Source organism: Akebia trifoliata, chromosome 3 (genome assembly GCF_017979445.1).
Source record: "Akebia trifoliata isolate Shusen 1 chromosome 3, ASM1797944v1, whole genome shotgun sequence".
In the NCBI taxonomy this organism is placed as follows: Eukaryota; Viridiplantae; Streptophyta; class Magnoliopsida; order Ranunculales; family Lardizabalaceae; genus Akebia; species Akebia trifoliata.
Window position 1 is genome coordinate 56,244,171 of NC_141377.1, and position 15,046 is coordinate 56,259,216.

Consider the following 15,046-nt stretch of genomic DNA (forward strand, 5'->3'; position numbering starts at 1 on the left):
GGACACCAACACCTAACAATTATAGACACCCTTTGACCCATGGGCATACCTCTTGGGATGGGAGCAAAAAATCACTTCTCTAACACAAATCATGGAATTTACAACAACCATCGGTTCAACCTTTGAACCGAATGAGCCCTCGGCTTTTGTAAACCGTTTTAAAATACAAAATTAATGAGAAGGACAAAAAATATTTTATATATTACGAAGATTATTTATTTGAGTCCACTCAGGGTGGAGGAATTAAACCCTAAACCACCATCCAAGGAAATTATGGAAAGCAGATATTTTTTAAGGATTTAATCTCTAAGATTGTGGTTAAAGTGGAGATCCTGGGTGCACAGGATCCGGACTGTCTTTATTTTAGTAATTTAAATCTAACATTTTCTTCTCTTTATGCAAATCATTCCAAATCCAATTTATATTACTAAGAAAAACACTTTCCTTGTAAGATTTCAAATCTTACCGATCCACATTTGCAATCCAACACCACAGCCCTCTAGATTTCTTGAAAAAACTGAGTTAAAAAATAAAAACAAGAAAACTAGTTCTTTAGGCTTGATCCACCCTTTTGAAAAGGGGCGGCCACCGAACTCCTCAAACTTAAAATTAAAACTCAATGATGATAATTTTTTTTCCCATTTTTTTCAAGGTTCATAGAATTTTTTCCTCTACATCAACGTGGCATCTGATCATGTTTTCGGATGCAAAAAAGGCAAGCTAAACGACCCTTAGTGAGATTTGAAGTCTTATTGAGTTAGTAAGACTAGCCTTACTCTAATTAATGAGACAGCTCGGTAGCAAATATGGTAATTAATTAGTCTATATATATAAATATAAAAGGTCATGGCTCATTGTAAAGTAAAATCAAAATTTCAATCCAATGGGTTCCATCATCTGGTTATTGCTGGTAGTATTGTCTTCGAGTTTGATCCACTTCGGAGCAGAAGGAGAGATGATGAATTTCCCCCATCTCAAAAGAAGACGATTTGGGGTTGGAAAAACAACTCAAGAGTCTCAATAAGCCTCCCATCAAGACCATTCAGGTACCACACAGTTTGTTTTTTTTTTTTTTGGTAAGCTAGAATTACCCCCTCCATGTTTTGATGAATAATAGAGATACTCTTAAATTTTCTAACATGTCCCAATTTCTACCCTAAAAGATTAATACAAAATGACTTATTTAGGTAAAGTATCTCGATTTTTCTTTGCAAAACTAGTCCATTTCAAACCTTACAGATACATATTTTCCCCCTCATCTTGGACCTTAATAATCTACCTCCATCAAGGTTCAAACATTGTGAACAAGATAGGATTTTTTGGGAAGTAGAATATGAAGAATTTTTGGAGATGACGGATAAAAGACGAGGTTGAGTTACTAAAAATTGTTTATTAAAGGGGTTAAAGTGCTTGAAAATAACAAATTTTTATCATTGGTTGTGACAAATAACAATGGTAGAAAGTGAAATCCGTCGTTATTACCCCACAAGAAATTATAAATTTTTTAAAAGTCTTGATAACCCCCAAGTGGACAAAATCCTGGCTCCAGGGGTGGATTTACAGTGGGGATTGGGGGTTGTGAGGGCATTTGCCTCTACAAGAATTTTCAAAGTCTAAGACTTGGTGAGCTATTGCAACAGGTTTTAGCTACGGATAAAAAAAATCTGCCAATATTGCCCTTATAATTTTTTTTACACCTTGAATTGCTTCTACAACTATTTTTTTTTTCACTATTAATTGTCCCCATAAAAAACTTTCTAGTATTGGTTGCCCCTCACATGGGCAAAATCCTGGCTCTGCCCTTGGTCATGAGGTCATGTGTACAAAGATTAAGGTAAATTTAATCCAGAGACGTGATAAAACAACATGCTAAATAATACAAGGTTTGTACACGACTGATGTGGAAAAGGCACAATACCATAGATCTTTTCTTTGGGATACACAAGAAAAAGGATCTAAGGTTTCATGTCCTTGCCACCTCAGCCGCGTACTTTACCATTAGTCTTTAATCCAATCACTTAAACCACTAAGAAATTTCCTCTCCACTAAATCAATTTGTCTTTTTATTTCAATACATGCAGTGTTTCATCAGCATAGCATAGAATTTTGTTAAAAACAAATCTTTGTTCTTTTCTAAAATATGGGTTAGAAGTTTCAGAATGGGCTAATATTTTTTGTCTAAGGTGAAGAGATCATCCTCACAAAAAATTAGTCTTTTTTGAAACTTCTAATCCTATCAAAAGTTGTTTATGAATAATTGGCAGTCCATGATTCTTCAACTCATAAGACTGGGGTTAGAAGTTTGGGAATGGACTGATTTTTCATGAGGATGATCTCCTCACCATAGAGATTATCCTCACAAAACATCTGCCCATTCAGAAACTTCTTACCCATATTTCTGAAATATGGTGTCAAATTTTTTGTCCCATGCTCTTAACACCCCCACCCTCACGCATGCACATCCCAATAATATATATATATATATATATCTATCAAGGGACATATGAAAAAACATATGTAAAAACAATCTAACATTAATAAATTTTCAAAATATGGGTTAGAAGTTTCGGATTGAGCTGATTTTTTGTTAGGATTATCTCTATGATGGGAAGATCATCCAAAAAAAAAAAAAAATCAGTCCAATCTGAAACTTCTAACCCCATTAAAAGTGATTTACAATGTGGACCGTCAATTTTTTGCCAATAATTTGTAAATTACTTTTGATGGATTTAAAAGTTTCAAATTGAGCCGATTTTTTGTGAGGATGATCTTCTCATCATAGTGACCATCCTCGCAAAAAATCAGCTCAATCCAAAACCTCTAACTCATATTTTAAAAAACCATTGTTTTTACATATGTCCCATGAACCGCCCCCTATATATATATATAGTAAAGTTAAGAGGTCTATTATTGAAAACGGGTGTAAAAGAGGAAAGACGATAAATGATAGCTTTGGATCAGATGTTTATCCCCCAAAAAGTTATAGCAGAGTACGACTTACCATTGTATTTTATTATATATATCTACATATTATTAGTGGGATTGTGTTTTTATATGAGTCATTTTTCACGAATCCACAGGTTGTGTATATATAAATGACGGGAATGTGTGCTTCTCTATATGTTCATGCTTTATTCTTTGTTTTCTGAAGACAATAGATTTCCACATGAAAGATAGGGGAGAAAAGGATTTTTCGGAGTGATGTCTTGTACATCTTTGGCACATTTGACGTGTATTTCTTATTGTCGTATGTGGCCAGTCATCCTCTAGATTGACTAATTTATTATTTATTACTAGGACTCGATATCTTATTACCCATAATACATTTGATCATTTTCCATCCATCCTTAATATATTGACACTCTTTACGAGGTAAAAATTATAGATTTTGCTAAAATGTTTTAATTGTTTCAATAGACCAAAGCAGACATATTTGATTGTATTGACATACACGATCAACCAGCGTTAGATCATCCTTCGCTAAAGAATCACAAAATCCAGGTTTGTTATTTGCCTTCCTCATATGCATTTTCTGTCTACAATAAGCTTCTCCCTCCCCCTCCTATATTTACTTAACAAAGTGTTGTTTTCATTTCTATATATATTTATTTAACAGTCTCCTTTTGAGTTTTCTTGTATGCAGACATCACCAACTTCCTATCCAAAACAGTTGATACATGGAACTTCATCAGTAGCGAAAAATCTAAGGGCTGCACCAAATAGTATAGATTGCCCGTATGGGACAGTCCCAATTCGAAGGACTCGAAAAGAAGATCTAATAAGAGCCAAGTCTTTCTCGATGTCATTTGCCTCCCATGTTGATCCACAAACGACTGAATTTCCTGGTCAACACGTAAGTAGTACTATATTGTATTTAATTCACTCATTTGTTGTAACAAATTGTATTTAACTTACCAGATATGTTGTGACATGTCTAGTATTCCTAAGGTTGGTTTGGGCTTTGAGAGGCAAAATCAAGAAAGGGCCTTTTTTGTGGTATAGAGGCTCGGTCCAAACATGCCCCCCCCCAAATAACCTGTTGCCCCCTCGAAGTCGTCACAGTTGCATCCCCGTGCATTTTAGAGTTGTGGGCCAATTCTCAGTAGAGACCATGGTTAGGTTGCGATACCTTGCTGGCCTTGGTGCCACACAAAGACCATGTCTAGGCTGCAATATCTGGTCCGGTTGTTCCCTACCCTACACGTAATGGCTGTTCTCCTCCCGAACTACAAAACTGGCCAGTACACATCAGAGTCGTCTTGTCAGAGTGTTATGTGAGGACCTTGGCCCCACTGGCTCTAGGATATGTAGCCTACGCTTGCTTCTGAACTCAGCTCAATGAGCACTTTTGATCCCGGATCTCGTGTAGTGGTTCGTTTCGGTGTCTTAAGGAAATTGCTAGACCGCATGGACAAGTGGGCAATGTCCCCAGTTCTTCCACACCTCACGAGAAAACATTTATTTATCTGCGATCTATAACATAAAAAATGTGTGTTATTGAAATTGAGATCAAAAGTGAAAGTAAGTTGCATGAACTTGAGTTTATGCCCTTAAGAGAGCTTCAATGAGAGCATGTCGTGATGTGGGGAGGGGCACCCGCAGCACGACTAAGCGAAACCGTAGTATTAATCTCTCGATATGAAAAAACAATAGGGGTTTGCTCATATCGAACTCGAAGTGCCGTGCTATTATTACTTATTATTTTTTTTATTCATATTCCATATGGCGAAGGCATAGTTTTCTTTTTTCTCTCAAATCAAATAAAAAACGCATTGGCGCCAAGCGTGAGGGAATGCTAGACGTTTGGTAATTTCTCCTCCGACCAGGAGGAAAGATCCCATTGAAGCGGCTAATCCTATGCAGACTGTATGTACATCTGTTGGCACATATTGCATAGTATCAAAAATGCCTATTCCGGGTATTACCCACCCGCCGGGGGAGTTTATAAACAAATAAAGATCCCTGGTCTCATCCTCCATACTGAGATATATCATGAGACCTATAAGTTGGTTCGCGATCTCGATATCAACTGCTTGGCCTAAAAAAAGTAATAAATCCATTTGCTTCCCTATGAGTTCCAGTATCGATAAGAATTTGAGTTCTTACTGTTCCTATGTTATGGTATGAATATACCATACCAATTCGTTATGTATGGATGATGAGATTCCATTGATACAGAGCCAATTCCAATAGACTTATTGAACGTTCCCATTGGCGTGCATCCAGCAGGAATTGAACCTACGAATTTGCCAATTATGAGTTGGGCGCTTTAACCATTCAGCCATGGATGCGTAACAGGGATCATCGTACATCGTAAATAACCAAATTCCAATTGAAATGAAATCCTTAGGAGGAATCAATGAAGCAGAAATCAATGACACGACATCAATTCAAATCCTGGATCTTCGAATTGAGAGAGATATTGAGAGAGATCAAGAATTCTCACTATTTCTTAGATTCATGGACCAAATTCGATTCAGTGGGATCTTTCACTCACATTTTTTTCCACCAAGAACGTTTTATGAAACTCTTTGACCCCCGAATTTGGAGTATCCTACTTTCACGCGATTCACAGGGTTCAACAAGCAATCGATATTTCACGATCAAAGGTGTAGTACTGCTTGTAGTAGCGGTCCTTATATATCGTATTAACAATCGAAATATGGTCGAAAGAAAAAATCTCTATTTGATGGGGCTTCTTCCTATACCTATGAATTCCATTGGACTCAGATTGTTATTTTTTTATTGATCAGTAAGGCTTGTGCATGGGTTGGAGAGAGTTGTAGAGGTTTGAGTACTTGTAATCAATCTCTATCGTTGATAATAAATTGATCTCCCTCTCTTCCATGGACATAAGCAATTTTCCGAACCACATAAACCCTTGTGTTCTTTGAATGTGTGATTGTTTTCAATCTTTTTCTTTTTACGTGTATGGACAACAAGTCGATTTACTTTCATATTCTTAGAAAAGGGGGTATTACTTGAAGTTGAAAAAGTATGGAAGTAATTTAAATAAATGTTAGTGAAAACACACTCGATCTACTAGTGCAGATCCGCTTTTTCTTTTTCTTTTTCTTTTTTTCTTTTTAGGAGTCACCACCTAGTTTTATGGTCTAAAAATCAACAAATGATTCTAAATGGATAAGAAACACGAAACTACAACTAGATTATGAGTACAGGGATCAGGTTACGAGATTGAAATGTGTTAGGCATCAATCTTGCCCGATAAAAATCGATCTTTACTCTTCTCAAATATTTACATTGTAAAAAACGGTTTAAATCCAGATAAAAATAAAGGAATTACCTTTTTCTACCTGAGTGATGACAATGATGATTTTCTCAAAAATTGACGGTGAGCGTTCCTTATGTGAATTTTCTTACTTTATCTTTATTTTTATATTTACATCCGATCTTTGACATAAGACTTTCTTCTTCTATATCTAGATGTTTTTATGATTTTTGTTGTTGTTGTTGTTGTTGTGTTTTTTTGTGTTTTTAAGGGTTTTGAGTGTTTTTTAGGTTGAAAATTAGGACTTGAGGGTTAGGTATTGATTGAGATTTTAGATTTAAGATTTTGGAAAGGTATTAGAGAGTTTTTAACCTTAATTTTTTAAGATTTCTCTTGAGCTCCAAAATTAAGTGATGGATGCTCCTTTTTAAAGAACTTTGTTGATAAGATTATAGTTTGATTCTCTTAGAGTTAAGGTCTATCTCTAATTAATCTATTAAATGGTTTAGATATGATTTTAATTATATTTTATTTTTAACTTACTTAGAATGATAATTTTTTTAAAATTTGGAAAACCCCTCAATGGAGAGTTCTTTATTAAGTTATTCTAAATTCTTTAGAATCCTTGGTGGAGGGTTCTTTATTAAATATTAGATGAGCCTCACTTAAATAAATGAGCCACAATTTAAAATTTGACTCATAAGCTTAATTAATTTAATTTATTTGTTTAAAAATTTTAATTTAATTTATTAAGATTTCACTTTACGTTAATTAATATTTTAATTATTAATTTTAAAATTTCAAATTTTAAGAGTGAAAAATTACCGTTTTACCCCTTAATGAGGATTTTTTGAGTTGATTAGTCATTTTTTGACGTTTTAAAATGTTTCAAAATCAATTTTTCATAAGAAATTCAATGAATATTGATTTGTATCATTTATGGATTTTTGACGTGAAATGATCGTGAACCCTTTGAGGGATATTTTAATAATTTTTTCAAATTTTATGAAAATTGACTAAATAATTCATTTCATTTTAGTTTGTTGTTTTATGTGTTCGAAAAAGTTTTCCTAAGCAGAATGTAAGCTATAGAGATGTTCTGACGTCAGAGATATTTTAATAATTTGATATTTTTTTAGTATTTTTCTTGTAAAACTTCTTTTTGTCTCAAAATGATAATTTTTATATTTTTGATCGTATTATCCTAGCGTAATGGGATTTCTAAAGTTTATTTGTATAATATATCTCATTCGAACTTTGAAAACATATCTAATAACAAATAAATTTTTTAGAATATTCATCCATCATTGGAAACTGTCGCAATCGAGTTGACGAGTTAATTAATTAGGTGAGTGCAAAAATGAGATTTTTACAACTAGTACAATATGATCTTGTTTTGTATATAAAAAAATCCCTCTTATCATGTGGGGAACATTTCGACTATTTATATGTCCTATTTTGTACTTTATCATTGTAGTCTTTACCTATTACTTTTTTCTTCTTTTTTTTTGGTATTTATCTAAGAAAATTTTGATTGGCACCCCAACTTTTACTTATTATACCTCAATTAATTAAATTGTTTCTCTTCTCAAATAAATGCCATTTCCGCATCAAAATTTTCTTCTTAGAACTTGCACAAGATACAATTTAAAAAAAAAAAAAAAAAAAACCAATTGCCACTATCAACATTTACCCATCAAAAATAAAAAGTTAACATCAACGTCAATGTCTACTCCGACCTCTTGACGTTGATCTCATGCTCTTCACTCTTCAATATCTCTCCATCAGAGGGAAAACAATTCCAGATTTAAAATTCTTTGCTAAAGTGTGATAGAATGATATTCTTGCCATGTTAATTACTAATTTTAAATTTTAGTTGGCTGTAATAAGTAAAAGTTGGGGTGTCAATAGAAGTTCTCTTTATCTAATTATTTAATAAATCTATGGATGCAGCTAGCCATTCTTAAATCGAAAAATGTTCCAAATTTAACCTACAACGGTATTTTCGCGGGTTACAATGCATATAATGTGACAGTTGCAATCAACCAATCTTCCTCAGCTCAAATGTGGATTGAAAATGGTCCTAATGATCAACGCAATAGTTTACAGATGGGATGGATGGTAAATCACTTTGCACAACTTCTATTAAATCGTGTTGATTTAAGATTACTTCCATATTTCATTTAAATCATATATACCATGTTGGGTTTAACAGGTATCCCCACATTTATTCGGAGATAACCTCACTCGATCATTTTCGTATTGGACTGTAAGATAATTTTTTTGACAATAATACACTTTTTAATTTTAAATTTTCAATAAAGTTGAATATTATTATTTATTTTGCATATAAATAGGGAGATGGAAGTAAGACAGGCTGCTACAATACTCTTTGCCCTGGCTTTGTACAAGTTGACAAAAATCATGCCATGGGTGATATAGTAACCCCATTATCTACCTATGGTGGAGATCAGTATGTATGGTATACAATGCTGTTTCAGGTAACATCATTATTGAAAAAAATATTCAAAAAGTTACAATAATTTAAAAATATATATATAGATCTAAAAATTTATCTCTAACCTAACAATTATTTTTTGTACCCATTGCAGGATCCTGCTACTGGTAATTGGTGGTTGACCATAGACGACCAAATAAATGTGGGTTACTGGCCAAAGGCCTTACTGCCAAATTTAGTTGGAGGTGCTTCCATTGTTGCTTGGGGAGGGTTAGTAAAGGGTCCGCCTAATGAACCCAGTGCACCAATGGGGAGTGGACATGTTCCAGTTGATAATTATCGCAAGGCGGGCTACTTTCGCCAACTCACAATTGTTAACGCAAGTAATTATCGTTTAAACCCTCATGAAAATCAATTAGAAAAATATATAGACAGCCCTACATGTTATCAACTGGACTATAAAGGGTATGTAAATGAAGATATGGGGCATACAATCTTGTATGGTGGACCAGGAGGAAATTGTGGCAGTTAATTGCACTTTCAAAAGATAATAAAATAAGTTGTTTTTAGTGATCATCAGTCATATATATATAATTGAATCTGTTAACCAGCCAACTACTCCAAAAGATCGATCTGTTGGAGAAGGGGAGAACTATAAATATAAGAGGGTCACAGGTCTTACCTGGGGTATGACTCACCCAAGAATAGAGGAAAATATACACTCAATAGAATCTTATTAATTGTTTTTTATTTTTTATACCGTGCTTACTTATGTGTATCTAAGAAATATGACTTAAACATGAATTTGATTTAGGAAAAAAGAAATACCTGGATCTATTGTTATTATTATTCATACTAGAGAGCTTTTATCGCCACACCAACTTTTGATAATGCCACCACACCAAGATGTGTATTAATTCCCGATCCAAGTATATGTGTTTTTTGGTCGATCAAAGGTAATTTTGAGTTGGACTGGTAACTTATATAACTGGGCCCATTTTGTGGTGCTTATAAAAAGGTGTTTTGTTTTGTTTTGATTGAATAAGTCTAACTTCAAGTCTAAGTCTTTTCTGGAGTAGAGAGTAAAGAAAGAAAAAAAACCCAAGAGAGGAGAGGTTGAGAGATTTGGGAAGATTGAGATCTAGAAAAATGTGAAGTTAAGTGATAGAGGTGTTTTCTTGTATCAATTTGCCCCGTTTTCTTCATAGTGAAATCGAGTTCTAACACTCATTCCTTCGTGGATGTAGCCATTAGGTGAACAAAGTACAATCTCATGTTATGAGTATTGTGTTCTTACTCTTTTTTTTTTTTTGTGATTGTATATCTTCTTTACATTTGTTACTATTAGTTGGCTTTGTCCTTCATTGCCATTATCAAACAAGGTCTTCGAAGATGTGGCATATAGGTGTTTGATCAAATTACTAAGTGAGCTTCCCTAAGGTGTTCACATACACAACAAGTACCAAACCCAAGATAGACTAGGAGTATATGTGTACCATTTTAAGGACATACCCATGGCTGAAATTGAAATAATTCTAGTGAGTGAGTTAGTTGATTCCTTTTTACAGGATGATGACCAAATAATAAGTTTTCTTAGTTGGTCCAATTTTACTTTTGTCATTGTTTTAACAAGGAATTTAAAAGATCAACCAGATATCAAAGGCAAGCACATTGGAATATAAAAAGCACAAAATTAAGAAGAAAAAAAAAATAGTAGCCTCTCAGATTCATTAGAAGGAAACTATAACACCATTACTCTCATATAATATAATAACCAGCAAAAGAGAATTGAAAACAATCTCTAAAATGAATAAGTAATTTTTTTAAAGTAAATTCATAACCTCATCTTCCACAAGTAAAATTCTCAAAATAACAACTACAACAACAACAGTAAAAATCAATGGGAGAACCAAATGACAAGAAAAATAAAAGGATTATACCATTCTCCAATTGTACTGCGAAACAATAATAACAACCCTAATTATAATTTGAATTAAACAAAGCAAATACAATTATACAAATCCTCAGAAATGATTTTATAAATCAAACACTCAAAAAAAAAAAAAAAAAAATTGGTTCGGCTGATATTATTATTACCTTTGGTAGATCCAAGAACGAAAATCTGTGTTTTGATTAGGTTTTCAATTCGAAAAATCAAGGGCTGTAGATGAGTCCTGATGAGAAAAAAAATCAACGATTATTAAAAAAAAATATGGTTTCAGGTTTCAGGTTTCAGCTTTAAGATGATGGAGAGAGTTCTCAGTAACGAAAGGGGGAAAAAAATCACATTGGAAGTTGTCGATCAAGGGAGATTGTCCATCTTCAATCTCCAGAACTAAAACCCTTTAGTTTTCATCCCAAAATCTGTCATCTTCAACCAATAGCACTAAAAACCTTGAATTTTCAATCCGTCATCTTCGTTCTCAAGCCACTAAATCCCTAGACGTTTCTCCTAAAATATATCGTCTTCATTCTCTAACAACTAAAATCCCTGATTCTTCTTCCAAAATCTGTAATCTCCAATTCTGTAGACTCTAAAACCCATTGATTCTTCTTTGAAAATCTGTCCTCTTACTACCAAAACTTTGAACAGGATGCGTGAGCTATTGAGTGACACGGTTCCTTCAAATCGGTTGAAGACGACACGTTACAAAGATGACTGAGTGAGTTGTTTGATGACCGACTCAACTGTTTGTTTAATTAAACAAAAATGCTGAACGCACGCTGTACAACATACGCTTCTGTACGTGGCTGATGTGGCGAGGGCACAGTACTGCAGATCTTACTTCTGTGTATCTCAAAGAGCTAAAAGATTAATATTGAAATGACCTCAACACTAGACCTCGTATCACACACCCTGTATGAAAAACATAGATGTTTTCTTGAAATATGAGTGAAGAAGTATTTATAATTCTTATTTACTTTCACGTCAAGATGTGAAATCTTGAGGTCACTCCTGCACCACTGTAAAAAAAAAAAAATTAGAAAAAAAAATAAATTATAATAAATTGACTCTCCCACATGACATACTAATAATACTTTCCTAAAGTGATGTGTTAGAATTGTACATATTTACTTATCGAGATACACAATTGCACATCTCTATAAATATGTGCAGTTGTGTATCCATGATTTCAAAAATCGTCCAAGATCAAGACGTATTGTTCAAGTCATCTTAGTATCGTTCAACAACAAGACGAATAGACAAGTCAATGTATCGGATAAGATTTAAAATCTGCATTCATTTTTTCTCATTGTTGAATGAGACATTTCTAATGTATCGAAAAGCTCGTTTGAGACGACTGGTCTCATTCACGAATGAGATGTCAAAACGAGTTTTAAAATCATGCGTGTATCACATGGAGTAAAGATTTACGATTCTAGCACATGTCACGTCAAAAAGAATTTTGAGTATGCCACGTGGGAGAGTAAAAAAATCATTACTCAAAAGTAAAATAAAATAAAATAAAATAAAATTTCTTTCTATGTATTTGACTCCGAGTTAATAAGTATTTGATGCATTTATTTTCTCTTTTTGGGTAAAAATAAGTTAGGTCATGGATGATGATAATTCTACTTTTAATGTCATTTGAGATTGTTAACATATCAATTGTTCATCTCTAATACATGTAGTTAGGGTTTATTTCATCAATGAAGAGATCTTGATCTTCTTATGTTTATCTAGAGTATGGTGTTTCAATTAGTTTTCTTTCCCTCCAAATGTTGATGATTATTGACAAAAAATCTTGGATTTGTCGTTTTTATTTTACTATTTAAAATTTAAAATAATAATATGGAATGCAACCTGAGATGAGAAATATTAAAGCACAACAAAAAGTTTGGTGGTAGACATGGCATGGACTAAATCAAATCTATTTTTTAGTATTTTGTTTTTTCTGTTTGATTAGACTTCAAAAAATTTCTTCAGTGTAAACAAATTATTGGAAAAAAAGCTATTGTTTTTGTTTATTTTGTGCAAATATTTGTATTTATTTCCTTATTATTTAGCTTGGAAGCTTGACTGATTGATGACTATGGAGGGATAAAATAATCTCATATCTGGATTGTTCATTTGTACCATCAATACGTATCTCGAGGTAGACACGTGGCATCATTTAAAGAGAGTTCTATTTTATTAGAAAAGATTTCAAATTTAAAAGGATTATTCTCCTTGTTATGTAATTGATATTTTGGATAAGGGGCAAAGTGGTCAATTGTAATTAATTAGGGTTAAGACTCTAATTATGATTTCTCTATTTAAAGAGTGGGAGGCTATTGTAAAAGGGGAGGATGAAAGATGGAGAGGAAGAGAAAATGCTATGTAAATATGAGGTTCATAGTGAAACAGCTCCCCGAGCCAGTGGACGTAGGCACATTTGCCAAACGACGTAAAAAATCGATCTTCTCTATTTTATTTATGCTATTTTTATTATTTTGTGGATTAAATGTCAAAATCATGATCGATGTTGATTTATCACAAAATCGACATCAACAATGACTTAGCAAGGACTTCTTTCTCAGTATGTCCTTTCCTTATAATTGATCTCCTATTAGAGTTAGTCATTTTGTACTTGCTTCTCGATCAAAATAGAGTTTATTAATTGAAAAAACTGCATTTCATCGAGATATGTTTGTTATTATGATTTTTATTTGGGACAATATTTTTCAATTACATGTGACGGGTTATTCCAGAAATTCCATTTATTATGTCATATCGTGCAAGAAAAATACAATTGGAACAATAGAAATTGTAAATTAAACATTAGTGATGGACCTGATGAAAATTAAGAAATGAAATATATGAATTGTAGTCATTTTCAATATTCAATATTCAATCTCGACAATAATATATAAAATATTTTGACTAAAAAAAATAATATGGCTACAATCTGTTTAAGAGTAAGTGAGCGTTACTTTCCCCTAAGATTGATTATATTAGTTCCCAATAATTTTCATTGAATATCAATCTTATTCCTAATATATTTCAAAAAGTCGTATAAATCTCTTGAAGTAAAGGCCTACTTGTTTTAAGGTTTTTTAGGATGATCTTACAAGATCAACTTCTAATTTTATGCATTATGACTTAAACTCCGAGATGTGTGAAAAAAGGAAAAAAAAATGAACAATTAAGTTATAGAATAAGTCAAAAGAAAACTTTGCAAATGTTAATTTCACTTACATAAAATATGAGTATACATTGTCATTATCACATCTATTATGACTTTTTGGAGTTTGCCAATTTTTATATTATATTATATAATATTTTATAGATATAAATATAAATAATTGTTCATACAAAATAAACAATTTAACTAACTACATGTAAATCATCAGAGAAAAAAAAATGGTGTATCAAATCCATTTGATGCCTGAAATATTAATTATGATACAAAATAAAATTAATGAAACTTTATACTTTTTATAGAATGATTTTACAATATTTCACATGCAACGCATGTGCACTGTACCAGTTATAACAAGAATGATTAGTGTTAGTGATAGATTCGAGATCTAACAGTTACAATGTGAAAAATGTTCATATTTAACGGATTAAGGCGTCGAATTTTTCATTGTCGAATTTTTTTTTTTTTTCTTTCAGATCGAAACGTGAAGTTATGAAAAATTTATAAGTACAAGTGATGAAACAAAAAATCTGAATAAGTAATCATGGGGTTCTCTTTTCAAACTATATACATAAAAGCTAGGCAGAAAGTTGTAAGCTTATGATATAATTATTATCCCTTTAAAATCAAAACCCACTATTAAGTTAGTCATGCCATGGTAATCATGAAGTTGTAGATGAAAAGTGGTGTAAGATGGCACACTTGGTTTCAACTTTAAATATCCTATACTCCCATGAGTTGGATTGAAAACTTGACTCCCTAGCCATCTTTGCAAATCAAATGCAGACTCTTTGGGCCCACTGATCAATGAATGTATATATCACATTTCATGAAGAAGTTTAGCCATTGGGTCATTTCTTGTAGAGTTGTTAAGAATGATTTTGCCTTAAATCATCGTCAAGTAGAAGTAGAAGGCATTCTGGTTGAATTCTCATACGTTAATGATGGAAGTAAGATTGATAATGATCGACTTAAATTACTACTTCAATTCAAATCATTTGAGTAATTTTTTTTCTCCTGTAATCATGCTTGAATCCATTGGCCAAAATCCTCCAATCACATTGATTCTCGGGATAGATGAATGGTTTAAATAATGTGCCACATGGCACATCAAAGATATAGGTAGTCAATTTGCAAACTAACATACAGGAGTATAGATAGTGCCCAATTAGGATTTTTTGTTTTTGTTTTTTGTTGTGGTAAGTTGGCAACTCCACCACCACTAAGAGCAAGTAA

General features: G+C 32.7%; 1 protein-coding gene and 1 non-coding gene across 2 annotated transcripts; one reads left to right on the forward strand and one right to left on the reverse strand.

Annotated features, from left to right (window-relative positions):
- Positions 1–968: 968 nt before the first annotated feature.
- LOC147408196 (protein neprosin-like) lies at positions 969–9,577 on the forward strand (the record flags this gene model as incomplete). The annotated part of the gene is made up of 7 exons (XM_086432672.1): positions 969–1,046; positions 3,418–3,501; positions 3,644–3,853; positions 8,183–8,350; positions 8,445–8,498; positions 8,587–8,730; positions 8,842–9,577. Coding segments are annotated over 7 exons (1,116 nt in total), but the record flags the coding sequence as incomplete, so codon positions are not given.
- TRNAM-CAU (transfer RNA methionine (anticodon CAU)) lies at positions 5,218–5,291 on the reverse strand. Its single transcript has one exon. It is a non-coding gene; the product is annotated as a tRNA-Met (tRNA).
- Positions 9,578–15,046: the final 5,469 nt, after the last annotated feature.